At 39.6% G+C, this 27,825-nt stretch overlaps 1 protein-coding gene across 1 annotated transcript; it reads right to left on the reverse strand.

Annotated features, from left to right (window-relative positions):
• Positions 1 to 475: 475 nt before the first annotated feature.
• LOC134641298 (uncharacterized) lies at positions 476 to 27,825 on the reverse strand. Its single transcript, XM_063493654.1, has 14 exons — positions 27,778 to 27,825; positions 27,632 to 27,664; positions 26,460 to 26,505; positions 23,036 to 23,190; positions 21,614 to 21,745; positions 21,136 to 21,336; positions 19,284 to 19,385; positions 18,908 to 19,108; positions 15,062 to 15,138; positions 14,333 to 14,559; positions 12,659 to 12,818; positions 2,719 to 2,881; positions 2,547 to 2,600; positions 476 to 2,430 (listed from the first exon to the last, which is right to left on the reverse strand). The coding sequence occupies exons 1-14, from the start codon at positions 27,803 to 27,805 to the stop codon at positions 2,177 to 2,179; spliced, it is 1,833 nt and encodes a 610-aa protein (XP_063349724.1). The 5' UTR covers positions 27,806 to 27,825; the 3' UTR covers positions 476 to 2,176.

Raw genomic sequence — 27,825 nt, forward strand, 5'->3', positions numbered from 1 at the left:
GCTGCAAATGCAACACCTTAAATGAGCAATTTAGGAACAAAGTTTTGATGAAACACATGTCCTCCCCATGAACTAAAAAATTCAATAAAGCTTGTCAGTATTATAATGACTCTAACTTAAACAATCCATTGAGTCCACTCAAGTAGCTGAAACAAGGGGAATACAGCATGTTCTGTCAGACAGCTGTTACCTGGGGACAAGAGGCCAAAGATTTACAAGAGCAGTAACACAGTTATAGCGGGTGAGTACATCTGTCATTCAGAGAGGCGACAAACCCAGTGTTAGATTTTTAAGACCACTCACTTTGAAATCTATATTTCAGGGGATTTTTGGCACAAGAGTCACAACTTTGAAAAAGTAGCGTATTTCTGTATTCATTTCATCTCCAGCTGGAACTATTTTTTGATCCATGAATAAATCGCAAGACCAACCTAAAGACCATCAATTCAATAAGATAAAACACAACATGCTGTTATATTTATTTATTCAAAGCTTTATCCTTAAAAGGACAGTACCTCCTACAATTTCACTCAAACATGCAAAATATAAAATTGCGTGCCTTCAACATTTCCAGGGTTTCTCTGGGTTAAAGGTGTGTCTTATATATTGTGAAGAAACATACAGTGAAATACATGCCAAACATATTCCACATAAAAGAAATGTAGCTTAAACCAAGGAGAACAAAAATTAGTAGTTACAAGTAAACAAACCCAAGATATGTAAATGTGGCCTCTGGGTGGTCTTTTGGGTCCTTAAAGCATCTTTCACCATAAATCGCAAGTTGAGTACATCTAGTAGCTTAATCAATAAAAATAAACAAATGCCATTAATAGAACATGTATACATTCAATTATATGGGTTAATGATGTGCAAACAGTCGCCATTTACAATTTAGTTTAGTGCAAGAATCAGAATAGCATAAAAATAATAATCCCCAATATTTAAAAAGCTAAACCATATTAGCTAATAGCAGCGTTGAGCACACAGCTGTATGCTACTCTTGTGTGCTACCTGCTATAATGACCGCTAAGGTGTCAGCTACTGCTGATCCCAGACTCGCACAAGCTTTGATATACTGTTTGCTTCTTCAGCTTTTTCTTTTTGTTTCAGACTTTGGCAGTTGGTGATCATATTCCATTATTGCATATATTACAGATTTAGATTTGAACAACACTGTGTACCAATTGGCTGTGTTACACTCAGTTATTACTTTAAGTTGTGTGACTGACTACAATATGAAGTTCAGTAAATATTACACTTTGAAGTACATTGTTCTTACTCATTTCAAACATCTTTACATAAAGTCTCACAGTGATGAGACTTTTTGGGGCATCTTAAACCAAAGAGGAACATGGTTTGGCTGAATACAGGCAGAGTAATGTAACAAGTGAAACAATATTTGAAAAACAATGTATAATATATTGATAACAATGTATAAGTAATATCACTAATAACTGATACTGCTGTTTTGGAAACACAATGTGATTTTCTTAATGAAATAAGTAAGCAGTGTAGGTGTGATATAAAAAGTAATGCATTGTATACTTACATCACATTTGTCTGTATAGCAGTAATATTGTGCATCATTGTCTCTAAATAAGGTAAATGGTTGCCTGCTACTGGCAAACTAGCTGTGTTTTTGTTTTTACTCAAGTTACATAATCTGTATAATAGAAAATTTTAAAATAAACAAACAAAAAACCTCCAACTGTTTTTTGTGCAACAATAACTGATCTCACCTTGTAGAAAAAAAAGTGACTGGCCTAAAATTTTGGCAGTGCAACACTGCTGCAAATGCAAACTCAAACCTATTCAAAAATCTTAAAAAGTAAAATAAAGATCAGCAAAGCTCTTGAAGATCTGTGGGATCCAGAGCAATGTTCAAGGTGAGTGCATGCTAATCCAAGCAAACAGGTCAAATTTTGAGCCTGAATGAGTAAGAAAAGTAATGATGAACTGAAAAGATCTCTTTGGGTTGGTTTTCACCAACTTTGCTGCTGGTATCGCTGGTAAAACGTCAGGTTTAATTTTTTTATGATGATGAGTACCTTTAAGGTTGATTGTTTTAGAGGTAACAGACCGTTATGTGACAACGCATCTCTGTAATAGCTGTTGTGAAAAAATGTAAATCAGTGTGTGAGTAAGAAGTAATATGTATCCATCAGCGACTGGTGATCTAAGGTGAACACTTGGAAAAAATGAAGTGGAGTGACTGAAGAACAGTGTCATGGTTGGAATCGGTGAAAACATTGACTTTGTTAAAGAAGTAGGTCTTCCCAGGAATCAGTTTGGGTGAGCTGCAGTGATCATCTGTTTTCAAGATATAAGGGAAAGACAACGCTTTCACTTTGGCCTTCTTTCCTCGGATCTTCAGCACGCTCTTGAACACAATGCTATGCAGAGAGACACTTTCCACCGTCCCGATGCGCACTAAACAGAGACAAACATAAATACATTGCATTGCAAACCCCCATAAATTCCTAAACAGTATTTGTTCCAATGGTTTTTTTTAAAAAAAAAAATTTACATATAGACTGATATCCTACTTTTTTTGCAAAGATCAGTTTTGTTCACATTATTCACTGATTGAAGTCTGGATTCTGTAAAAGAACATTATAGACACAGAACAGGTGAAATACATGATCTAAGCTGTGCTATTAAGTTCAAATGACACAAAATGAAGTTCTACTTCGTGACTTTTAAGTAGAAACGACAGACCATTACTCATCTTTCTCTGATCCTGTCCTGGTTCATGGATTGATCTCAGCCGCTCAGCACAGCATGACCACAGGGTGGTGTTGAAGTAGAGGTGACCACAGCATCTCAATCCTGTCTTAGCAGAGTATAGCACTTCTCTGTCCTCACTTGAGCAGCAAATGTCCTGGTTTTAAAAAGACATAGTGTTTTTTATATTTAATAAAAACATAATTGTTTGGAGTTTTTGAGGAATGTGTTAGTTAATGTCAAGTTCACCCAGTAATGTTGCTACATTAGCTAAAATCAGCTTTGTATGTCTGTGTAGATTCACAGTAATCCAGTCCATGTTAGTCTTAAGTGACTTCAATAACAGCAAATGTGTGCAAATCTAGCAGTGTGTCATTTATGGTAACTAGAGTGTGAATCTCTTATGAGACACTACCCCACCATGCAATCATGTGAGTTATTAAGATCACATAGTTCAAGGTGTGCTTCAAGTGTGGTTTGAAACACCAGGGAAGGGATTTCAAGACTGTCTGATAGTTGGTGTCATAGACCACCACCTCTATTCAGTCATCGTCATTTACATTGGACTGCTTTGCTCCTCTCTTAAACCAACTGTTTTCCTGGTGGGATCTTCAAATGAGTGTCTGTTCTCCTTTAGTTATAAATGTACAGCTGAGTCTTATCCTGATAACTTGGCTCTCCTGTGTTGTACCATGCATTTTGGGGGGTGATTGTTAGGTTTCTCCTATGTAACAATCTGAGCACTGTAATGCACAGCACACAGTACATTTTTTAGCTTGTGTTTGTGTTAATAGAATGTTAAATATAATGTCAGTATTACCTTTTAATTATATAGGTTTACTTATGGTAGAATGCTGCATGTAATCATTTGTGTTTAGAAGTATGTAGTTGATAGTATCCTGAAAGGATGTCTCATCCTAGGAAGCTTGTGTGCATTCCAGAGCACTCTGGCTTTCACACCCACATCCTGGGAGCATGGGAGAGGTCGTACCTTGTCTTATTGTTTTATGATAGGATAAACGTATCTATGTCTGTTTTACTCTAAGTGCATTTTGTTTAGATGAACTGCTGGACTTCCAGGCCAGCAGGGTTAGGAAGTCATTTTATGAGCACACACACACACACACACACACACACACACACACACACAAGGTATTCTTTGTTCACATGTATGCCTATAAGATGTCATATGTTAATGAACCTATGCATATTCATGTAACCACAATAAAAGAGCAGTGTTACGGGAGAGCGGACGAGAGCAACTGAGGTCAAGCGAAGGAACAGCGCCTGTCCAGTTCTCTCCCGTGCACGTTAATTTATAAAACCTGTCTGAGTGTCATTTATTCCAATCTGAGTTGAATTACAGGAAAACTCCTGACATTTATTTGGTCCTCCGAGCCGGATTTAGGACATAACGTTTTGTATGCTCCTACGGGAAAACCTCATCGAGTCCTGACGTCGTGAGAAGCCCGCGCTGAAGTCTGTCGACAGCTACTGTCTAGGTACAGTATAAAAGACCAGAGACGTGAATTCGGGTTCTGGCTGGCGTTATTACAAGTGGTACACGGCGTTGGGGGTTGATGAGGCGGACCTGAGAGACCGGCTGTGAATCAGCAACCAGGTGAATATTGACACTCTGAGACACCTCGCGTAAAACGTTTAGGCTCGCCCAGAGGGGTTGGTAGCATTCCTAAAAGTAAAGGCTCGCCTGAAAGAGGGCTGGAAGCATTTTTAGAAGGGTTTCTAGAAGTAAAGGCTCGCCTGAAAGAGGGCTGGAAGCATTTTTAGATAAACCTTGTCCGTAAAACGTAGTACGCGTTGAAAAGGCCTATTTTGTGTTGTTGTTGTTGTTGTGTGAATGACTGCGGAGCAGGCGAGGTCTGTGACACGGTTGTTGTTGTTATCATGGGTTCCCGAGCAAGTAAGACTGTCTCACAGGGAGACGACACATTATAAGGATTTACTCCCGGCAGTGCGAGGTATTTATATGCTCATAACTGTAATCACCGTAAACCAGTGGTTGGAGAATGTCACATGTTAAAAGTTGTCAGAAAACACAGCAGCCTCGAAGAGCGTGTGGAGAAGGCCAGCCCACATCAGCAGCCTTTAAACTATGCTCTGGTGAATGGCTTCCCCCACCCCTTGCTGACACAAAATATTTAGATGATTCTTTAGCTTGCCCTGATCAACAACAGCCTGTGCTCCAGACCACAGATTTGATTGAGGTGGATAAGTGTTAAAAGTAATCTGCATTAAGCTTAAGGTTGCTCAAATACAGTACAATGACATATGAGATGAAGTAAAATAGGCAAATATTTTACCTAATTACGTGCATAGAGGCACTTGACCTGTTTAAAAACTGTCATTCTAATATGAGCCATTGTTGAGATATAGAGCACACCTATGAAAACAACTAATAAGCTGAACCCTGTATAAAACAGCTAAAACTACATGATGGAGAAGCTGAAATTAATATGTGTAAGTCTTTGCCACTGTGGGCAAAGCACGCAACCACTGTGTGAGGTTGCGTTACTGTCTCTTCTGAGCTGATGAGCAAGCTACACATTATCAGATCAGGAGCTGGCTGAGAACTCATCAAAGAAAGGGGAAGAGAACTATGATAACTCGAGTATGTAGCGTATCCGTGAGTTCAGCTTCTTCTTTCAGATGCGCAGCAGTTTTCCTGGATCTTGACTCGTGTGTAGAGTGTTCATAGCATCAGCATCATGTTTTTGTTTATTTGCTTTGTTGGGTTGAAAAATAATTAAATAAACTTGTGATCATACTTATGGATCACCATGGCACATGTCATCAGCCATATGATTATTTATGCAGATGAAAAAAAAGTGAGTGTGAATGTGCCTGACGTCGCAGTGTGTGCGTGTGTTGTGTAAACGTAATTGTCACAAATTATGAGAGCGGTGATTCTGCAGGTCACCAGCTAGTGTAAAGAAAAAAGAGTAAAAAGAGACAGAATCTACATTGTAGATGAAAAATCATAGGAAAAAGGTTATGTGTTTATTAGCCAAGAACCACTGCAATCTCATTTTCTGCTTTTAAGAAAGGAGAGTTCTGTGTGTTCGTTAAGCAGTGATGATAATAATGAAAATGTCTTAGTTTTGTCACTTTCAGATGAAAAGCAGACCTGGACCAATTTTCCACATGCAGCGGTCGGAATAAAGTTATAGTTTAAGATCATTGGAAACATTCAGGCCAGGCTTCTGGCTAACTTATCTACAGCTCCATGTGTCCCTCAACCTCACAAACGAGCTCTCACTCCTCCCTGAAGACAAGGAATGCAGTTCCAAAGAGCAATAACGAGGCAGATAAAGAGACAGCAAAGTCCTGAGCAAAGAGACCCAGCAAGCAGCAGCAGTGTGGACAAACAGCATCAGAGAAGAAAAGCAAACCCATCATCCTGATTGATTGATGAATGGCACTGTGTTTCCAACAAGCTGCAACTTCACTGTGCTTGTGAAAAGAACGTTTGAGGAGAACTGAGGAGACTGTCTGGAGTTTGACATTTGCCACCTTTGGAGAAAATGGCAAGAAGAAACAGTGGAACACAGGACAAAGCTGAAGAAGAACTGCCGGCTGTTGGACTGTTGAAGTGGGAGAGGACAACAGAGTGAGAGCAGTAGGTGAGAACACAGAGGAATGCTGTTGTTTAATGTGGGAAATCAAAATTTTGGGTTAGCAAATCTGGGCAAAATAATACTGACTGTTTTAAGTGGAAAATTGTGAAAGAGTCTGAAACACTGCAAAAAGAAACATATACAAAATCACACACACAAGCAGAACATGCATTAACCCTACTAACACAAACACAAGAGAGCTCATGAAGGTTAGACAGCATCTTGAGCATGTGAGTCTGTTTATCATCTTGTCCAAGTCACCTCGTGTGATGCAAAGACCAGTGGACTCATAGCACGTTAGTTAAAAAATGATCAATTAATAGCAGAGAAGTGTGTAGGAAAGGCAGCTTTAAGAACATGCCCTGCTGGAGATGCAGCTCCAGACACATTGATTAAACCTGCCTAATAACACAAACACATATGCAATGAAAATCAGCTTGTTATCTCTCATCAGTGTTAAAATCGTGTCAATTTAACAGACTTGTTATTAAATGCTGAATTTATCCAATGCTGACAGTTAACTCTCTAGGTTGCAGGACAACAGTTTAATTTTTGTGGGAAAAAAGATTCTGGTTTGAACAACCAGTGATCGGACAATAAATTTAGTTGTTAATATAGTAAATTGGGAGATGCTTTCTGCCTGATTGATGCAGCACAAAATATTTTACTGTATGAGGGAAATTCTATTGTTGTGATAATATTTTGCACATGCATTTCTGATGTCCTGTCATCTTAGTGGGTTAATAGCTGATATGCAAATTAGTTGATCGTTCTTAGATCAATGCAAGGTGACTGAATTCTAGCACGAGTGAATGGGATGTGTTGGAGTTTGTTGGAGTGGAGACTCTAAAACACTGAGTTTCCTGTTGTGATGTGTGAGTGAATCCTGCACCCAGATACACAACTCTGAATACATAAGAACAAACTTCTTTTGTGAAATATCTGATGACATGTCACATGTTTTATGATGACGGGGAAAAAAGGAAAACTAAATGAGATCTTTGGCCTAAATGAGTAAAAAAGTACAGATTAAATTCATAGCTAATAAGTCATTAGGCTCATGTTGTGTGTCGTGCGGCTAATGGTTGGTTTGGAGTTTATCTAGCTGATGATTTTTCTTTTGCTGTGAAGTTGAGCCTGCCAATTAGTATGATGGTTTGATAAATCATGCTAATGGTATGATTTACCCTCCTGAGATGAGGAGTGTGTGTCATGATTTAACAAGGCCTTTTTATTTTGATACTTTCACAGTGCACTGAAAGTTTTGTTTGATAATCTCTGTTTGAGCAGATCTGCATGATTGGAACAAAAGCGCTAAACGACATGTCGAGAAAACCGTTGCAAACCGTTGACTTTCTCCAAAAATTACAATAGGCTCTGGAGGAAGTCGCTTTTTGGGACAATTAGAAAATGAGAGTCCCTGCCCAAAAAGGATTCAGCGAGATAATCCGATCTAAAAGTTCTTCTTTTTCTTTTTAAAATGACGTCATTTTGCTGAGTGTGGAAACTGAATGCGTTGATGGGTTCCACTTTTAGCAAAGAATGAATGAATGCATGAATGAGTGAATGACAAATGAGTAAGAGAAATAAAACTGACTGATTGACAAAAGCTGACACAATTTTACTGATGTAACACGACTGTGCAAAGTTAACCCCCACCTGACAAAGGTGCAGATAAATATGTGTGTTTCTTCTTACAAGGAGCAGGAAGATGATAGCACCATCCGAGGTTGCATGACGATTTAGCCTTTTAAATGCCACTTTCTGTGTTTGCATCTACCAAGGGTGTTATTCACTACCTTGTTTTGCTCACAGAGGTAACTGTGAGAAAGTGTGTATACACCTGCGCAGCGCTAACATTTCTAGAGCATTACAGTTCTTCATGTCAGTTGATCATGTGATTTATACCAGGATAGCTGGTTGATGTTTTTCTACGACAGGATTTCTGGGTTCATGTGTGAAGACAACTGTGTTTACAGGTTATGAGTTGGTGATGCTGTTACACTGTGTTGTTGGGGAAATGTGAAGGTTATTTTGACGATGTGAATAACATGTGAAACATTTCCTGTGTTGAAACTAGTGTCACTTGTGTCCACAGTTATGGTTGGCTAACTTTATGGTCTTTTTACAGCACCTCTGGACCCTGTCAATTTGTGCCTGACCTCCAGGATTGTCCATGTGTGTTGCTAAATGTTTGTTTTTCTAAGTTTGCATGTAGAGGATTCAGCAGAGACGGACAAGTAACATGAGAAAGCAAATGAGAAATACAGTGTTTATGGAATAGTTTAATATGGGGCTCATTAGCTGGCCACTACTGAGCTCCTAGTGATAGCTAAGTGGAGTGACTTTGCTTAAGGGAAGTCACCGATTACATTAATGTTAACTGAGCACATGGGATGATCCATGTCTGAGGCAAATTATGCCAATAATTGCAGTTTACTGATTTGAGAAAACCTGCACGTGATACTTGTCCTGTTGATGCTGAATGCTTTCATACTCGTATTATACAATTGTTTATAAGTGTGAAGGTTGATTTTTTCCAGGCCATGATGGTGTGTATGCAGGCTCCTGGCGGAGCGGGGTTTTAAGCAAACCTAATATGCAAAACACACTAACATCTTTTATTGCAGGGTTATAGGTCCGGGGTGGTGCTGCTCCAGAGGGGGAGACACCCTGATGTTGCCTGGGACATGATCTCGCTAACTTTTTATTTCAGACAGGAATCTAGGTTTGATGAGTTGACTCATGGGAGTGTCCATGCGTCAAGAGGAGGGGTCCAGAATTACAGAGTTACATGAAACTATCTTTTTATGTTTTCTAAACTATGTTTTTATGATTTTTGCAGTGATTTTTGTGTGATTAACAGTTTATTTACAGGTATTAAACCTATGCAAAGTGGTGCATCCATGTTCAGATGAGGCTTTGATGGTCCATAGATGGAGCTCACTGAACTAAAGAATGTAGTTCGATGATGATTGACATGCTTTCCAGATAGAAGTTTTTCCTCCTAGCAAGGAAATACAGGTGCAGCAGTCTTGCTGAAAGGAATCTCTTGAGAAATCTTCTGAGGCCCAGTGAGAAGCGAACCCATTCCAGGCATAGCTGACAGCCAAGGCAGTGGTTGAGGTCAAAGGTCGAGCTGTTTGGGGCCCATCATGAGATCAGACTTTGGAGCCACAGCAAGGACCACGAAGCTGCGTTGGAATGAGAGCTGTGCCAAGGGGGTCTTTCCAGAGACCAACAGAGGAGATTGTGGACGACAGACGGGCACCTGAAGGATGAGGGGAGCGTGCCAAGCTCCAATCGACAGCGCAGGCAGATTTCGAGGATGGCATCATGATTCTGTGAACAGCACGGAACCAGAAGCGATGGTGGTGATGACAGCAGTTTCCTATGAACATCACCTAATGCTGTGTCACTATACTGTGCATACGATGGCACACTGAAGACTGCTGGGATCACAACAGCAGTAAGATAACTGGATCCAGCATCCTTTCCACAGAGTTTTTCCTGCAGAGAATGGACAATGGAGGAGTCATAAATATCCCCCACAGGACAAGGAGGCCTGAAGTGAGGTGATGGGGGTTGGCAGAGGCCGTAAAACTCGAGCGAGGTCTGCAGCTTTCAAGATAGCTGAGACCCATGTTGACAAACAACAAACTCAACTGGTATGTTTGAATGTTTATTCTACATACATTTGGACTCTGATCCTATGGACAGTGATGGGAACAACTGGAAGAGACATATATGCGGCACTGCAGAACTTAACTGTTCTGCAGAAATATGTGGCGGACCACACATTAGAAGGATGACTCTGAAGTTACAAAGGGAAACAATTTTGCTGATAAAGCTGCAAAAGCAGCAGCCATAGCAACCACAGTCTTACTAACGACTTATGAAAATCACACTATCCCACTGTCTATACTGCAGGATGAACAAGAAGCAGCACAATTAAAAGAACAAACGCAATGGCTAAAACACGGAGCATTATTAGACACTGATGACATATGAAATAGCAGGAATTCCCATTCTTCCCAAATCATTACACAAAACAGCCACTCTAGTGAGCCATGCTTTAAATCATGTCTCGACAGGAGGGAAGATGATCTCTATAATAAATCAATAATTTTACACTTTATTTTTTAATTTTAATTTTGAAACTTCAGCAAAAGAATATGTGAGAACATCTATGACCTGCCAAAAACACAATACTTAAGGTTGAAGCCAGGTGCTAGAAAGACTACTTATTGGAGTTGGACTATTTTTTACTTTTATTTTGTGACTTTGTAACATGTATCCTGCCATGTCTAAAACTCATGATTAACCGTATAATATTTTCCAGTGTTACTACATACATAGTTGTGACAAATGATGATAATGACTCTGACCTGTTGGAACGTGAAGATTTTGTGTGATTAATGAGGAAGTGACAGAAATGTACAACAAGATGTTACATAATGATATCTCATTTAAAAGTTAAACTGACAACAGGAGGGAATGTTAATAGAATGTTAAATATAATGTCAGTATTACCTTTTAATTATATAGGTTTACTTATGGTAGAATGCTGCATGTAATCATTTGTGTTTAGAAGTATGTAGTTGATAGTATCCTGAAAGCTTGTGTGCATTCCAGAGCACTCTGGCTTTCACACCCACATCCTGGGAGCATGGGAGAGGTCGTACCTTGTCTTATTGTTTTATGATAGGATAAACGTATCTATGTCTGTTTTACTCTAAGTGCATTTTGTTTAGATGAACTGCTGGACTTCCAGGCCAGCAGGGTTAGGAAGTCATTTTATGAGCACACACACACACACACACACACACACACACACACACATACACACACACAAGGTATTCTTTGTTCACATGTATACCTATAAGATGTCATATGTTAATGAACCTATGCATATTCATGTAACCACAATAAAAGAGCAGTGTTACGGGAGAGCGGACAAGAGCAACTGAGGTCAAGCGAAGGAACAGCGCCTGTCCAGTTCTCTCCCGTGCACGTTAATTTATAAAACCTGTCTGAGTGTCATTTATTCCAATCTGAGTTGAATTACAGGAAAACTCCTGACAGTTTGGATGTTTTATCCCTAAACTGTGGAGGAAATTCTTCTGAGGGAAGGAAGTCTGGTTGGCATAAAGACTATCACTGGTTTAAAGCCAACCAACAGCAGTGGAGTTGAAAGCAGTTTGGAGTGGGCCAGTGAGGGAAGTCAATTTTTTTTAACCAGTGTGACTCTATAACCCCTTTTCCATTAGTACCTACTTGGATCAACTCTCTACGAATCAACACAACTTGACTCGGATTGCCTGGTTTTCCATTACAACCCCAGACTATGGATTTTCGCGACCGAGATACTCTCATGACTCATCAAGTGATGCTACCTACCACCCAATTCGTGGCAACCAGTCTGACGACATCACATTTTAGTACCTGTTTGGATTGCTTGGAATCCGGGCCGAGCAGCTACTAAAAAAGCACCTGGACCTAATGGAAAACCCTGGAAACTGTTACAAACCATGCCAAGTCAATCCAAGTAGGTACTAATGGTAAAGGGGCTTATGGGTCCAGCTCACTGACACCACTAAACTTCTTGTTTGAAAGCTTTGGTTTATTATGGTCTATGTGTACTAGGAACATCTGCAGACAATGTACTGACTCATCATATACCCAGGTGGGAGACATCAAGCGGACTTCAAAGAAGTTAAGAGGAATGACCACTGTTAGGTCTCCAGGTATCCATGTCCATCTTTGTAACATATTATAATCAAGGCTTAAACCTGCAACGGCAGCCACCCTTTCATCTCTCCCTCTCCTTCCTCACAGCTGCCAAGCCTCCTGTGAAAGTATTTTACACACTTCCTGCCCCAAAGTGTCCTTGGACCATTGCATATTGTGGGAGAGACTACATTCCACATGTCACAACATAGGAAAGGCAGTACATCAGAACAAGACTCAGCTGTGCATTGGCATGCGCCTTCAAGGATGTTAATAGTTATATTTTTAGCTAAGAAGATAGATGGTTTGAGGACTGCATGGGAGCACATCTGCTCTGGTTGGAAGCCCCTCTCCATATTTTGCATACCTCCTCCCACAGAGTGTGCTTGGATCATTGCATGTTGTAGGAGAGACTATGTACATGTAGTCTCTCCTACAATAAAGTTGGATTCTATTCTATTCTATTCTATTCTATTCTATTCTAAGATCTTATGACCTAATAAGGTGTAAGACATGATCACATAAACAAAGAGTAGATCTTGAGATAGCATCAGTAATATTAACTCTACCTGTTGCTTTTGCAGAAGGGATCCGCAACACTGTGCATCCTGTCCATGCTCATCTAATAGTGTCAGATTGTACAGTGTTCCTGCACAGCACTTCATCTGTGGGTCTTTAATGTTGTAGGCTTTAATCCCACAGCAGTGAATATTTTCCGATTTGGAATGTCTGGGTGGAAAACAGAGGTAACCGTTATGGACAGTGAGGACAGTGAGATAAAGATGTGTGCCGAAAAGATTCTGAATTAGATGACTCTTGTCTTATGTATTAACTGGATCTCACTCTGGAAGATACCCTCTTAACTTCTTCAACACAGTGTTGCCAGGAAAAAAAGGATTTTCATCTATACTAAACTCAGATGAAAATACTGAAAATTAATAATGAATTATAATTTTATCTCCAACAATATCGATACCAAAAGTGCTGTCTGCGCCTCCTCCATTGAACGTGCAACTTCAGACAGCACGGCATACATAGATGCTCCCCTCATTAGCAGCTGAACACATAAACTGTTGATGACGTTCACATCATGGAACATCAATTTATTTTGTGACATCAGTAATGCTTCTGTTTCAACAACAGTAACATGCTATGCAGTTATCACATTAATGTTAGCCATTTAACTCTTAGCAGTTACCCTGCAGCCACATTAGCTGCTTGCTTAGTTATAATTAAGGTAGTGGCTGCTGGCTATGGCTATGTGTAATGCTGACGCTGTTAGTAAGTAAAATGTACTTATTAAGCACTTATACAGATGAAAATCAATTTACAATAAAACACAAAAAACACACATAACATAACAATCTAAAGGATAATAGAATAAAACATAAAACCAGAAAATAACATAAAGGTGTTGTCACCCACACTTTGACAGCTACTCCAACTGGAAATAAGCTTGATTAGAGCAGCCAAGATTCAACCAGTTCATCTTGTAAAGAGCAAACTATGACAAGAAAAAAACTGAAACCTGAATGCTATTTGCTGCTGAGTAGGGCGATAATTCAAATAATAACCTCTAAAAAGAAAGACAAAGAGCATGATTATGAAAAGACATGCACACATGAAGACAGCCTTTAACAATAAACTTTAACTGAAACAGGACCAAACCCAGTCAGAGACTACACAGACTGAGACAGAAATTCTCTGGCACAGTAGCTCAGTGCATTTTAAAGACACCAGACTGAAAACCAAGGGGGGGTAGGGTTTGTGCACAGCCAGCTGGAGCATTTACGTATCACAGACGCATGTGCATTCCATGAAAAAGAATTTTTCCATGCCGCTCCTTTCTGAGTTTTCCTCCACCCTTTCTCAGAAAACATTAAATTAACTGGTTCCCTTTAGCACAGCTGTCCTGAGAGACAAAATGCAAACCAGTGTTACATACCGATTAAAAAAAAAAAAAAAATTGTCCCCACACTGGATATTCCCTACTATCCTCTTGTTTTCACATCAAATCTTTGAATGTACTCTTTAGTACATACATAAATCTTCATGTGAGAGTAATGTCTTTCTTCTGGCTGGCAGCTCCAGATTTAACATTCTTTGTCCAGTATATCCACAATCCCTCCTATGCACATGCCTAAACAGCCTCACCTCTCTAACTTTGTCTCAAAAATGCTTGACATGAGCTGTCCCTCAGGACACACACACACACACACACACACACACGCACACACAATCACCTGTGTCCGTTGCAGCAGATCTCAGCATCAGGATGGTAAATTTCTGTCCCACAGCAGTGCTGTCCTGGGCTGCCATGAAACTGAGAGCAACATATAGTCCCTTTAGCCGGGTCGTAAGGAATACCCATCTCTGAACATTCCTCCCCATCATCTCTGTCCTCGTACAAGGTGTTATTACAACAGAGAACTCCACGTTGTGCTGAGCCAAACGGTGTGTCCCCACAGCACTTGAAGAATCAGAGAAAATACAGTAATGTGTGCAGCAATGCAGAAGCATCCTATATATCAGATAGAAAACACCCTGAGTTACCATGTAAATGGAGCGGGGTGGAGCTCCGAGCTTTCTCATCAAAGTGGTACAAAAACAGCTCTTTTTTTTGCACTGGGATCACTGGGTCCGACTGCCGTTAACTCTACATTCTATTTTTCTTTGCAGCAATTGAATCCTGCTCAAATTTACCTTTAATTCTGGACCTTTGTTGTCCACAATTCTTTCTAATCAATTATCTCATTAAAAATCTTGCCAGAATGGACTTATTATATTCTTCCTTTGTCTGTAAGCAAAATAAAAAGAACTGAAAACTCAAAACAGTGTTTATAGCTTCTAGCCTTCACAGGAAACAATTAGATTTTCCCAGAGATTAAGCATTTTGACTTGCATTAATAGAAAAAAGTCAGCCAGCTGGGCAGGCCTGGGAAAAGAAGCAAACAATGTACTGAGTACATTACTTGATTGATCCAAGGCTTCTGCACAGATGCACAGCCATCACAGCAGACTTGGTTATCCACCTTGGACTTGCTTTGACCTAAGGAAGGGTGTGAGGGTGAAAAGGGTAGATAGGAACATTTGGGGATGAATTACCTATGAAAAAGATGACTCAGAGGATCTGTGGTCTTTTGTCCTGTTTTTTTTAATTTGTTTTTGCCAAAATACCATAATACACACACATCCATCTTTGCCCTTCTTGTGCACTGCATGTAGGAATTCAGTATAAAAGAATCTAAAACCAAACCCAGCAAGAAAACACTGTGGCTTCCCATCCCTAGTTTACACTATACACCCTTTGGATGGGTCCCAGAAATTTTGACTGGGCCTTGTAAGTTAATGTTGTAATACTACTGCTTCTATTTAAGTGGCTACATGCACATATATAAATTAAGAAAACAGTATATGGCATATTATTGTTTTTGCTGTGGTATGTGAGGCCCAGTAAAGGCTATAGTAATAAAGACTATGAAACAATCAAATAAATCAAATAAATGCAGTTATTTGGATGATTACTGTCACATAGATGACAAGGAAAGAGAAAGACTCTTGGATGAGCTATATTGACTCTCATAAACAGAAAAAGAAAGTGGTGCACTACACAGTAAATTCATTAACTTATCTCAATAAAAAACACCTGTGCTATCAAGAAGAAAAAAAAATCAAGCTGAATTTTTCAAATCTAACTCCATCTTGGCTATTGATCTATAAGATTTTCTGAGATAATTTATTTGGACCATTAAGTGACTTCAGCCTTATTCCAATGTCTTTCTGGCAATCTGAAGCATTCTGTTAAAAAAAAGAAGAAAAAAAAGTAAAGCTTTTCTTCATCCACTGCATACTAATTTAATTGCTATGATTTAACTACACAACCACTTATGTAAGGTGTTGTGTCTACACTCCTTAGGATTGCCCACTACACCCTGGTGGTAGGAATGTAATAAAAAAAAAGCAGTTCTTTCAAACATTCCATTTGCTACAAAAAGTTGAGTAAGCACAATGTTTTTTATATCCAAGACAAAAATGTCATCTGAATTTGTTTCAAATGTTTCATTTTTACTAGTGCTGTCAACATTAATCTCGTTGAAATGACGTTAATGCCATATCTGCATTAACGTGGCAAATCTCCCTTAGTGAGTTAGCGCGGATCGCCCAGTGCGTGGGGCTGCATGGCATCACCGCGTTAGAGCGGTTAGCTCGTTAGCGCCATGCAGCCCCACGTTAATGAAAACTGACAGCACAATTTTTTTTACGTTTTTTTTTTTTATTTAGATTCAGGTCAAAAACACATTTCAAAGATTTAACATTGTAAAATGCCTTCTCAACTGGTTTGTAACATTTTTTGTTTTCTCCTGAATCCAACTTTTGTTTTAAATGAAGTGAGAAATCTCTTTCATTGACATGACACCCACTCCATCCTGCCTACTCTCCTGTGTTCCAGGATATCCTCCAAGTCTCCAGGCTCTTTTCCACACTCTCTCACTACAGAGCACAATGCTGTGTGCAAACACAGTTCACAGCACTGCCTGAACTCAGGCTGACCTGTTGCCCTGCCTATAACCATGGCCACCATGAAGAAGCTAAGAGCCAGTCCCTGATTTGTAGATCTACAGATGCAAAGTGAAGCTTCCTCTGACTTTCTCTATACTTCTCCATCAACAGTCTCAAAGCAAACACTGAATCTGTAATGCTTTTATCGGCACAAAGCAATAACTGCAGCTCACTGATCATCACCTCTCCTCTTAACCTCTTTCCCACAGCTTGATGATATAGCTCATCAATTTTATCCTTCTGTAGTTACTATTTAATGGTTGTGGTTTACCTTTGTTCTTGAAAATTAGTGCCGATCCACTTCTTATCCTTTCCTCAGGCCTCCAATCACTCTCTAGGATCATACTGTCAGTCTGTTTAAAATAACCACTGCCCTCTACCCTAGACACCTCCATACATTTAAAGGAGTTATGGCTCTGGGACGGTGGCCCAGTGTTCTGTGTTTTGTATTATTCTTGTTAATCTTTGATTTCCTCATGATTTATCATTGCTAGTGTTTCTAGCTCCTTAAGTCTCCCTGTCTCACCACATCTAATTAGGTTCAGCTGTGTCTCCTATCTGTTGTGCATTTCCCTCATTACCTTGTGTGTATATTTAGTGTGTGCTTCCCTCTGTTCCTTTTCGGACTATCTGCTTGTCATCCTTTGTGTTACCTCTGCTCCCCTTCTTCATCCTCTTCATAGCTATCTTCACTTCCTCCTCACCAGTCTGCATTTCCTGGTTCACTGTCCTCCATTCATCTTTATCTCTCATTTTCTATTTTAATCCTTAATACACTACTACTATTTAATCATTAGTAATTACTAAACTCTGGCTTTCTCTCCCATATTGTGTCTTTTGTCTGTTCTCTCTTCTCTATCCCCTCACCCCAAACCAGTTGTGGCAGATGGGTGCCTCTCATGAGTCTGGCTCTGCTAGAGAGCTCTTCCTGATAAAAGTACCACTGTTGCCAAGTGCTTGCTTATAGGATAATGTGTAATTGTTGGGGTTTATTTCTAATATTATAGGTTCTTTACCTTGCAATATAGCAACCTGATAACCCCAACTGATTGGACAGGCAAACCGCGAGTGGACACAGTGGACCCAACGTCACATTTTGCCATGATAGTGGGTTAAGTATAACATGCCTTGAAACAAAGGTTGGTATGAATTGATGCTATATAGAAAACTGAATTGAATTGATGACCAAAACATTTTTCTGGTCATTGTAGACTAGTAGCACTGACCACATCAAGAACCTGGAAAGAGTCATCCTCGATCAGCTCCATACCTGAACCTCTTTCAGTTCGCTTACCAGCCCTGTCTTGGAGTTGAAGACGCCATCATCTACCTGCTCAACCGTGTCTATGCCCATCTGGATCAGCAAGCGAGTACTGTGAAGGTCATGTTTTTTTACTTCTCAAGTGCATTCAGTACCATCAGGCTGACCATCCTATGTGAGAAGCTGACAGCGATGCAGGTAGATGCCTCTCTTGTGTCCTGCATTGCTGATTACCTGACTGAAGGTTCATAGCATGTGTGTCTTCAAAACTGTGTCTGACGAGATGATCAACAACACAAAGGGACCGTCCACTCCCCTTTCATATTCACCCTCTACACCGCTGATGGGAGACACTGCACAGAGACCTGCCATCTTCAGAAGTTTTCTGATGAGTCTGCGGCGGTTGAATGCATCAGTGAAGGTGATACATCGACGTGGAGTACCAGGTACTCAACCACACGTGGACTCCTTTGTCATGTGGTGCAAGCAGAATTATCTGCAGCTCAGCATGACAAAGACCAATGAACTGATTGTGGACTTTAGGAGGATCATGAAACCTGTGACCCCTGTTTCAATCCAGAGACTCCATGTGGACATAGTATGTATAAATACCTTAGAGTACACATTGACAATAAACTGGACTGGGCTAAACACCACTGCACTCTTCAGGAAAAGACAGAGGTGGCTGAAGTCTTTTAATATCTGCTGAACAATGCTCAGGATTTTTTACTGTTCTGGTTACCAGTTAATGACTTGGATCAACTGTGACCACATCATTTCCTCGAGCCCTCATAAAGTATTGTGATTCTGATTATTGGATTTAGCAGTCCATGCTGCCATCCCAAAGTCACAACAACAGCTCCATAAAATGGAGTAAATGTAGCATTTTTCCACCGACTAGAATTTTGCAAAAATACAAAATGCAAAATGTAAATTCAGTTGAATATCAAATGTAATTTCTAAGATGTGCATGAAATTGTATTAGACAAGTTCTGACCTTCAAACACAGATGACTCCTCTGAACAGCAAGATGAATTCTTCAATTGTACTTCAGCACTATCCTTTTTCCAACAGCAGCATTCAGTCTTTGTGTTGAACTGGTCATGATAACAGCACTGGTGATCTGTAGAGTTCCTTTTAAGGATCTTCTTATCATTAATTGGACCACAACACAGCTCCTTTTCCACATCATATGTCCCTGTGGAAAAAGAACCAGATACTAGAAAATGAAATGCATATAGTGTACTTTATTCATAATTAAGTTAATGTTAAACTTTTTTAAGGAAATGGGTTTTATATGTTCCTCATACAACAGATCATTTAAATACTGTTTTTTATAGTGAAATACTTGTATTTTGATTAGCTCTGCTTACCTTTATCACAACATCTGTGCTGTGGTGAAAATTTGGCAACAACAGTTGACTGACAACATAAATGCGTATGTATGTTGAAGGTTGTATTTCCACATAAAGGAGCTGTAGAGGCAAAGACAAGGTCAAAATATACGCATCATTCATAGTAACCAGCATAAAATTCCTTTACCATATAATGCTGCTAAAATTAGAAATATCCTCTCTTCACTGGCTCCGTGTTAAATTCAGAATCAAATTTAAAACCCTGCTCCTCACATACAACACCTTGAATTATCACTACTCTTCTTATCGTAATGACCTTATAGTACCATGTCACCCCATTAGAGCACTTCACTCTCAAACTGCAAGCTTGCTTGTGGTCACTAGAGTATTTAAAAGAAGAATAGGAGGCAGAGCCTTCAGCTTTCAGGACACTCATATATGGGGGACAGATTCGGGAGACAGACACCCTCCCTGCTTTTAAAATTAGTTTTAAAACTTCCTTTTTGATAAAGCATATAGTTAGGGCTGAATCAGGTGACCTTGAATCTTCCCTTGAGTAGTTCTTCTTCAGTCACATTTTCCACTAATGTATTTATACTCTACTCTGCTTTAGTTATTATTATTATTATTATCTTTGGCTCTTTTCCACACCATGTCTTTTGTCCTGTCTTCCTCTCCTCACCCCATATGGTCACACCAGATGGCCACCCTTCCCTGAACCTGGCTCTGCTGGAAGTTTCTTCCTGTTAAAGTGAAGTTTTTCCTTCCCATTGTTGCCAAAGTGCTTGCTCATAGGGGGTTATATGACTGTTAGGGTTCTCTCTGTTTTCTTTTATATTTTTTTAGGGTTTTCACCTTACAATATAAGCACCTTGAGGCAACTGTTGTTGTGATTTAGCGCTAAATAAATAAAACTGACTTGAAAATTAAATCGAATGAGCCTGAATAGAATAAAACACAGCCCTCTATAAAATTAGGCTGAAAACTTTTCTTTTAAATGAAGCATATAATTAGGGCTGGATCAGGTGACCTGAATTCTTTTGTTGCACTGTTATCTGCCTCTTAAGTGTGATGTCATTAGCCATTTCCCGGTCCAAATTCCTTTTCAGTTCCCAAACTTAAACAAATTTCTTCTGCGGAATGTGAGGAATGTTCACATGTAATATATCTTCAATAAGCTATATTGAGGGGATAAATACTATAATTCGCTCCCATGCTCCCTGTTTCTCATGAAAAAAATGTCAGTGCTTTGGAGGGAGAGATGAGTAAGTACATGCATATTTGGCATTGAATGACAAAGAACAAAGGACACTGTAAACCGTGTGAAGCACTGTTAAAATCACAGCGAACTTTTACACTTTGTATTTTAGTCAACTAAATCAACTTCAGATATAGTTTTCTACAATCTCACGATGTTTAGCTGACTAAAAATAGGCTTCTAAATTCTTTTACTTTTAGTTTAACTTATAACTAAACGTAAATGACAAGACAACAGACTGACTAAAACAAAATCAAGATTTGCTGTCAAAATTAACACTGGAGTTCCAGTGTTAATGACCTATAGAGCTTTTGGTTTAACATAACTACTGTATAATAACTTTTAGACAAAGAGATTGCATGAGGGAAAACAGAAAAACACATTTGCTCAGGAAACTGTTTTGTTTATTTGTTTTTGAATTGCAAGTTAGGAAAATGCACATGGTTGGGGCAGGTTTACTAATTTGTCTTTGCTTGCATACTTTCTAGTCAATAATTTTTTCCCCCCCAAGACTGCCTCCCTTAAGACTGATATGTACAGTGACTCAAACTGCATCAACTTTCATTAGATTGGTCCCACACAGTGTTACATGCAGTTAAGTCCTGAACTGACCTGCAGATACACCAAAGTCCTTCAAACAACATGATGAATCCTTCGAGTGTATCTCCACGCTTTCCTCATTTGAACAGCAGCACTGAGTCTCTGTGTCATACTGGTTGTGACGACAGCACTGGTGGTGACTGGAATTCCTCATCAGAATCATCTTGCTCTCATTCGGACCACAGCACAACTGCTTGTCCTTATCATAAGCCTCTGTGGAAAAGACCATGGCGATTCATTATATTTCTACCTCCTACAGATGTTGTACTACTGAATTATTCTACTGAATAAGCAATTGCACTACATTAAAAGAAAAATTTTCTGCTGTTTTCCAGAAAATTCAGTGATAAAATCACATTTGCTCATTATATTTAAACTTCTCCAAAACAATTTGTATATTTTCATAGGTTTCTTTTAACTGGACAGTTAACTTTCCTTGGTATAGGGTTATAATATGATGTTTTTCATCAGTGTGTTCAGTTCTGCTCACCTTTACCACAGCATTCAGCCATTGGTCCAGGTTTTGCTACGATGGTTGATTGACAGCATATTTCATTGACTGGGTTGTACGCCTTCAGGTCACAGCACTTGGACACCTTTTCACTTAGACCCTGTGTAACAGCTAGAAGTGTGTCATGGTAAGTGCATTAACTCAGTACTAGAATGTTCAAAGTTCAACGAGTCCCAAAGCTCAATCTAAAAATAGCTAGGGGTGTTTCACTGTTACGTGAACCAACCACAACAAACACAGCCACAACTCTTGAAGGTTTAAAGAAATGTTTTTGATGAAGACTGTGGTGGTTTGGCAAAGTCAGTAAATATCTGATCTTTCGCAGTGTTTCATCATGCACTCAAGGCATTGTTAACTCTTGGGAGAAGTGAATGACTCAGAGAAAATTTCCTCACTGATGTTTTTCAAAAGCCCTTCATCTGCTTACTGCGCACAATGTCAGGGTGAGTGACGTACACAGAGCAGTAAAAAAGGATTGTTGCAGCAGCTTTGAATAACTGAAAACATCTAATTTAGTTTAAGTGCTAACAGATGAATCCATGGACGAATCATGTGTTTTGCAAAGTCCTACCCTTTCTATTCTTAAGGCTTATGAGTGGCTTGCACCTTGCAATGAACCCTCTGTATTTACTCTCATGCAGACTTTTCTTTGTGACCTGGATAATGATATGCCTTCCTCCTGGAGAGTGTTGTTCACTTGGTTGGCTGTTGTGAAGTGGTTTCTCATCACCATTGAAATGATTCTGCGATCATCCACCACTGTTGTCTTCTGTGGACATCCAGGTCTTTTTGCGTTGCTGAGTTCACCAGTGCTTTCTTTCTTTCTCAGGATGTACCAACTGTAGATTTTGCCACTCCTAATATTGTAGCAATTTCTCTGATGAGTTTTTTCTGTTTTCTGAACTTAAGGATGGCTTGTTTCACCTTCATGGAGAGCTCCTTTGACTGAATGTGGTTTGTTCATAGTAAAATCTCCCAAATGCAAGCACCCCGCCTCAAATTATCATATTTATTAGCATGGTCTTTTAAAAGCTCTTTTTTAAAGTTTTGTTTTAATCTTTTGTGTTTGGCTGTTTCTAATCTCCATAAGGCACTTTTCAACCCCAAGGAAATTTAAAGCATGGTCATTACACAGTGTTTATTTATGTTAGCAGGACAGTAGCTACAATGATTTTTAAGAGGCCAGTTGCCAGTTTATTCAGTTAAGGTTACACAGTATTAACTTTTATAGTCCAATACAGTTCAAATGTTCCACAAACTGAAGTTCCAACATTGAATTAATATCTTACCATTACCATTAACTAATACATTACATTATTAAATTCTTATTTTCACCTTCTTAAGGTGCCCAATTTCTTGCAAGATCACAAAGTTTTAATTATTGTTTTACAAGTTGATTACCTGTGGTGCTGTGTCCATGTTGTATTTTACAACAAGTGGCTGTTCCAGGATTGTAAGGCTCCTTTCCACAGCAAAATAGACTTACACCAGGGTGAAGCTTATTTTCACAGCAAACAGCCTCTTGGATGTCATACTGTATTCCATTGCAGTCTTTTCTGAAAGTATAGAAGACAAAATCCAGGACATTATCCCTGACACTTATTTGTATTCATCTGACATAAAAGTACATAAATTATGTATAAATATAAAAAACGTTTTACAGTTAGACCTATGCATTCCTCCATAATCCTCTGCAATACTGACCTCTGATGGACTGATATGAAAATACTTAACACTCAGAATGTTAAAATGAGTAGCCATAATCTGTGAATACATCCTACTGCATAGTCACATTTACACCCATGTTGCGCATGTGCTTACTGAAAAATATAACTTACTCGATCACGTCTTGATGCATTCTCAATCATCCAGGAAAGTAAATCTCCAAAAGTTGATTCTGTTCATCTGGACGTAGCGTTTTGTGGGAGAAACGTTTCGTCACTCATCCAAGTGACTTCTTCAGTCTCAGCTGACTGCAGGTTTCCCCAATCTTATAAACAGTACATTTGCATAATGACTGAAACCAGCCCACTGAAGGAACAATGGGCTGGGAGGTCAGTTCATTAATCATAATTATGCAAATTCTCATGACCATTGATCAACAACCACTGACCAAAACCCACTGATCAAAGACCACTAATCAATGGCCATGAGTCCCATTCACAGAGAGTTGGGGAATGGCTGCAATCACAGCATTGTAAGATGGCGAAAGATGTACCCTTAGGCCCCCTCCTCGATTCAGAGATGGTCTTTCCCTTTTCACGTAAATGGCCTCCTTGACTCCGCGCTCAAACCAGCGTTCCTCCCTGTCCAGGATGTGTACATCCTCATCATTGAAAGAGTGTCCACTGGCCTGTAGGTGTAAATAGACTACAGAGTCCTGGCCTGACGAGGTAGCACTTCTGTGTTGTGCCATCCGCTTCGTCAGAGGTTGTTTGGTTTCCCCGATGTATAAATCCTGGCAATCCTCCTGGCACTTAAGAGCGTACACTATGTTACCCTGTTTGTGTCGGGGGACCTGATCCTTGGGATGGACCAATTTTTGGCGCAGCGTGTTTTGGGGTTTAAAAGCCGCTTGGGCAGCGGTTGTCCTTCTCTCCTTAGGTGTCTTTCCAGCTTTGACAAAAGTCCAGCTGGGATAACCACATTTACTCAGGGCCTTCTTGATGTGCTGTTCTTCTGCCTTCCTGGCCGCTGTGTCAGTGGGGATGGTGTTCGCTCTGTGTTGTAGCATCCTAATGACACCCAGTTTGTGCTCCAGTGGATGATGAGAGTCAAACCTTAAATACTGATCTGTATGTGTAGGTTTACGGTACACGTCAGCTTTTAGATGTCCCCCATTGCTGATGGAAATCTCACAGTCTAAGAAGGCTAACCTGCCTCTTTTCATATCCTCCCTGGTGAATTTGATGTGTCGGTCCACAGAGTTAATGTGATCCGTGAAATGTGGTACATCCTGAGATTTGATTTTCACCCAGGTGTCATCCACATGGGTGAAATCAAGGATAACTAATTCCAACAGAAAAACACTGAGTCCACAGACTCAGGACCGTGACAGTGGTATGCGTTGATTATGAGCTAGCCATCTTTCTGCTAGAGGTTGATCTTGGTTTCATCTTTCCAAAGAATCTTTTTCTAGAACTGTACTGGCTTTTTTAGACATGTTTTTTTGCAAAGTCCTACCCTTTCTATTCTTAAGGCTTGCACCTTGCAATGAACCCTCTGTATTTACTCTCATGCAGACTTTTCTTTGTGACCTGGATAATGATATGCCTTCCTCCTGGAGAGTGTTGTTCACTTGGTTGGCTGTTGTGAAGTGGTTTCTCATCACCACTGAAATGATTCTGCGATCATCCACCACTGTTGTCTTCTGTGGACATCCAGGTCTTTTTGCGTTGCCGAGTTCACCAGTGCTTTCTTTCTTTCTCAGGATGTACCAACTGTAGAGTTCGCCACTCCTAATATTGTAGCAATTTCTCTGATGAGTTTTTTTCTGTTTTCTGAACTTAAGGATGGCTTGTTTCACCTGCATGGAGAGCTCCTTTGACTGAATGTGGTTTGTTCACAGTAAAATCTTCCAAATGCAAACACCCCACCTCAGATTAACTGGAGGCCTTTTATCTGCTTAATTGGTGATGGCATAACAAAGGAATTGCCCTTACCTGCCTATGAAATAGCCTTAGAGTCAACTGTCCAATTACTTTTGGCCACTTTAAGGAGAGGGTGGCACATGTTAGGGAGCTGAAACTTGTAAAACCCTTCATTTATGTTGAATGTGGATACCCTCATATGAAAGCTGAGAGTCTACACATTATGTTCATTATTTAACTATAATTGGACTATGTTTCAGTAAACAGGTAAAAAAAAAAACTTGTGTCAGTGTCCATATATATATATATATATATATATATATATATATATATACATCATTTATATTATATATATCATTGGAAATGTGCGCTTTAGCAGCAAACAGTTTGCAATCATGTGACATTGCGATATGATAGCTTTGTTGTATGTACGAATCAGAAATACACCTGGACAGATCACATTAACAAGTGGAAGAATTATTTTTTCAAATCTTGGGAGACAAATTCGCCACTACAGGTTTATTTGGAGCAGCGGTTTTGTCTTTGGAGCTCTACCATGGATGCCATTTTTCTGCCCAATTTCTTTCTTATTGTTGGATCATGAATACCAAACTTAACTGAGTCAAGTGAATCCTGCGGGTCTTTAAATGTTGTCTTTTATTTGTTGTGACCACCAGATATGCTCTAGGAATCATTTTGGTAGGCCAGCCACTCCTGGGAAGGTGCACCACTGTTTTGTCCTTTTGTTCATAATGGCTCTCACCATAGTTTGGCGGAGTCCCAAAACCTGAGAAATTGCTTTTTAACCCTCTCCAGACTGACAGATTACTCAGTTATTTTGCCTCTGTTCTTGAGTTTCTTTAAGTCTGACATTAAAAAGGTTGTGTGTGGCTAGTGAAACTGAATTGAGCATTCCAAAAAAGAAAAAAATATCTTACTGAGAACCAGCCTATACATGTATGTCCTATGTAATGGACATTTGTTTTTAGTCAATGTCTTTTGACTTATTTGAACTACCCTACTAAGTCCTGTTGTACTAAATAGAGGACATCCTGGGCTTTCCATTGATATCCCGTGTGCCTGGGTGGCTTCTTTTAGCTCCAAAAAGGCAGAAAATCCCAAAACACTTTCAGTAGGAAGTTCCTTTTTTCCTCAGGGCTCAGGCATTTTTTCCCCATTATTAAAGGAGAACACCTCCTCACATACACACAGTGAGTGAAGAGGGAGCGACTTACCGATTACAATCCTTTCTGGAGGTTGCATTAGCTCCCACTGCAGGCTCTGTCAGCAAGAACAAGATCCAAAGTGTGAGTCACTGGTAAATACAATTAGAGTAAACTCTGTTCATATTTCAACAATCATCTAGATTGATAGTAAGTTTCTTAATCGCCATATGAAAGTAACACTGGGATTGCTTAAATATTGTATAGTTCAGTTGCTTCTAAAGCTATCAATCATTCAATAATTACATTGGTTACACATGATTGTCACTGTGCTGTAATGAACAGCACAAGAGTGAGCTGGAGTTTCTTCAAATGCGAGTATCAGCCAAGCGCCTCCACCCACATGTCACCCTAACAAATTGCCCTTTTTCTTTCCCAAAGCATCATCACTGTAAAATTCTACGTCACGGCAACGTTCACACCACAGACATTAGGAGGAGGGTTTCAGGCAAGAGAAGAAAAGAATACCAAAGGCACAGTTTCCACGAACTTGGAGTTGTTCTTCAATAAATTAGTAGATAAAAGTATCATGCGTGTGACAGTGCTTATTGCGTCATCACGCACATGAGACTTAAAACCACTTATCTGCTCTTAAAATGGTAAATGGCCTGCATTTGTATAGCGCTTTACTTAGTCCCTGAGGACCCCAAAGCGCTTTACACTACATTCAGTCATTCACCCACTGGTGATGGCAAGCTACATTGTAGCCACAGCTGCCCTGGGGCGCACTGACAGAGGCGAGGCTGCCGGACACTGGCACCACCGGGCCCTCTGACCACCACCAGTAGGCAAACATGGGGTTAGTATCTTGTCCAAGGATATTTGGCATGCAGCCATCGAACCACTGACCTTCTGATTAGTGGCTGACCTGCTCTGCCACCTGAGCTACAGCCACCCATTAAAAACAATGATGCCAAATTGACATGGCGCATTATGTATAAATACATGCAGTCTTAGAACCTATAACTCATATATAGTATTTATATAACTCCATCTACCTTCTGCCTCTTAAACACAAACATATATACGCACAGATGTACAACAAAGCAGCCCCGGAAATAAAATAAAAAAAATTGTATCAACTGTGTGGAAATAGTGATCAAGCGGCCCTTCAATCAAACACACACATACACACACACATACACACACACGAGAAACAAGAAAAAAAAGAAAGAAAAACTCACCAGAATTAGTGGTCAAGCCAAAAATCAGCCAGGCTGAAATGGACATATAAGCATTATTAAAAGTATATATATGTAGGTAAAGAATCAAATAAATACAATTTATCTCAAATAATCCTAAAGTCATTTTGTAAACGATTTCAACCTACCAAATCCTAAACCCCAAAGAGGAAACATTTGGAAGCCTTTTAGTAGAA

Source organism: Pelmatolapia mariae, linkage group LG14 (genome assembly GCF_036321145.2).
Source record: "Pelmatolapia mariae isolate MD_Pm_ZW linkage group LG14, Pm_UMD_F_2, whole genome shotgun sequence".
In the NCBI taxonomy this organism is placed as follows: domain Eukaryota; kingdom Metazoa; phylum Chordata; class Actinopteri; order Cichliformes; family Cichlidae; genus Pelmatolapia; species Pelmatolapia mariae.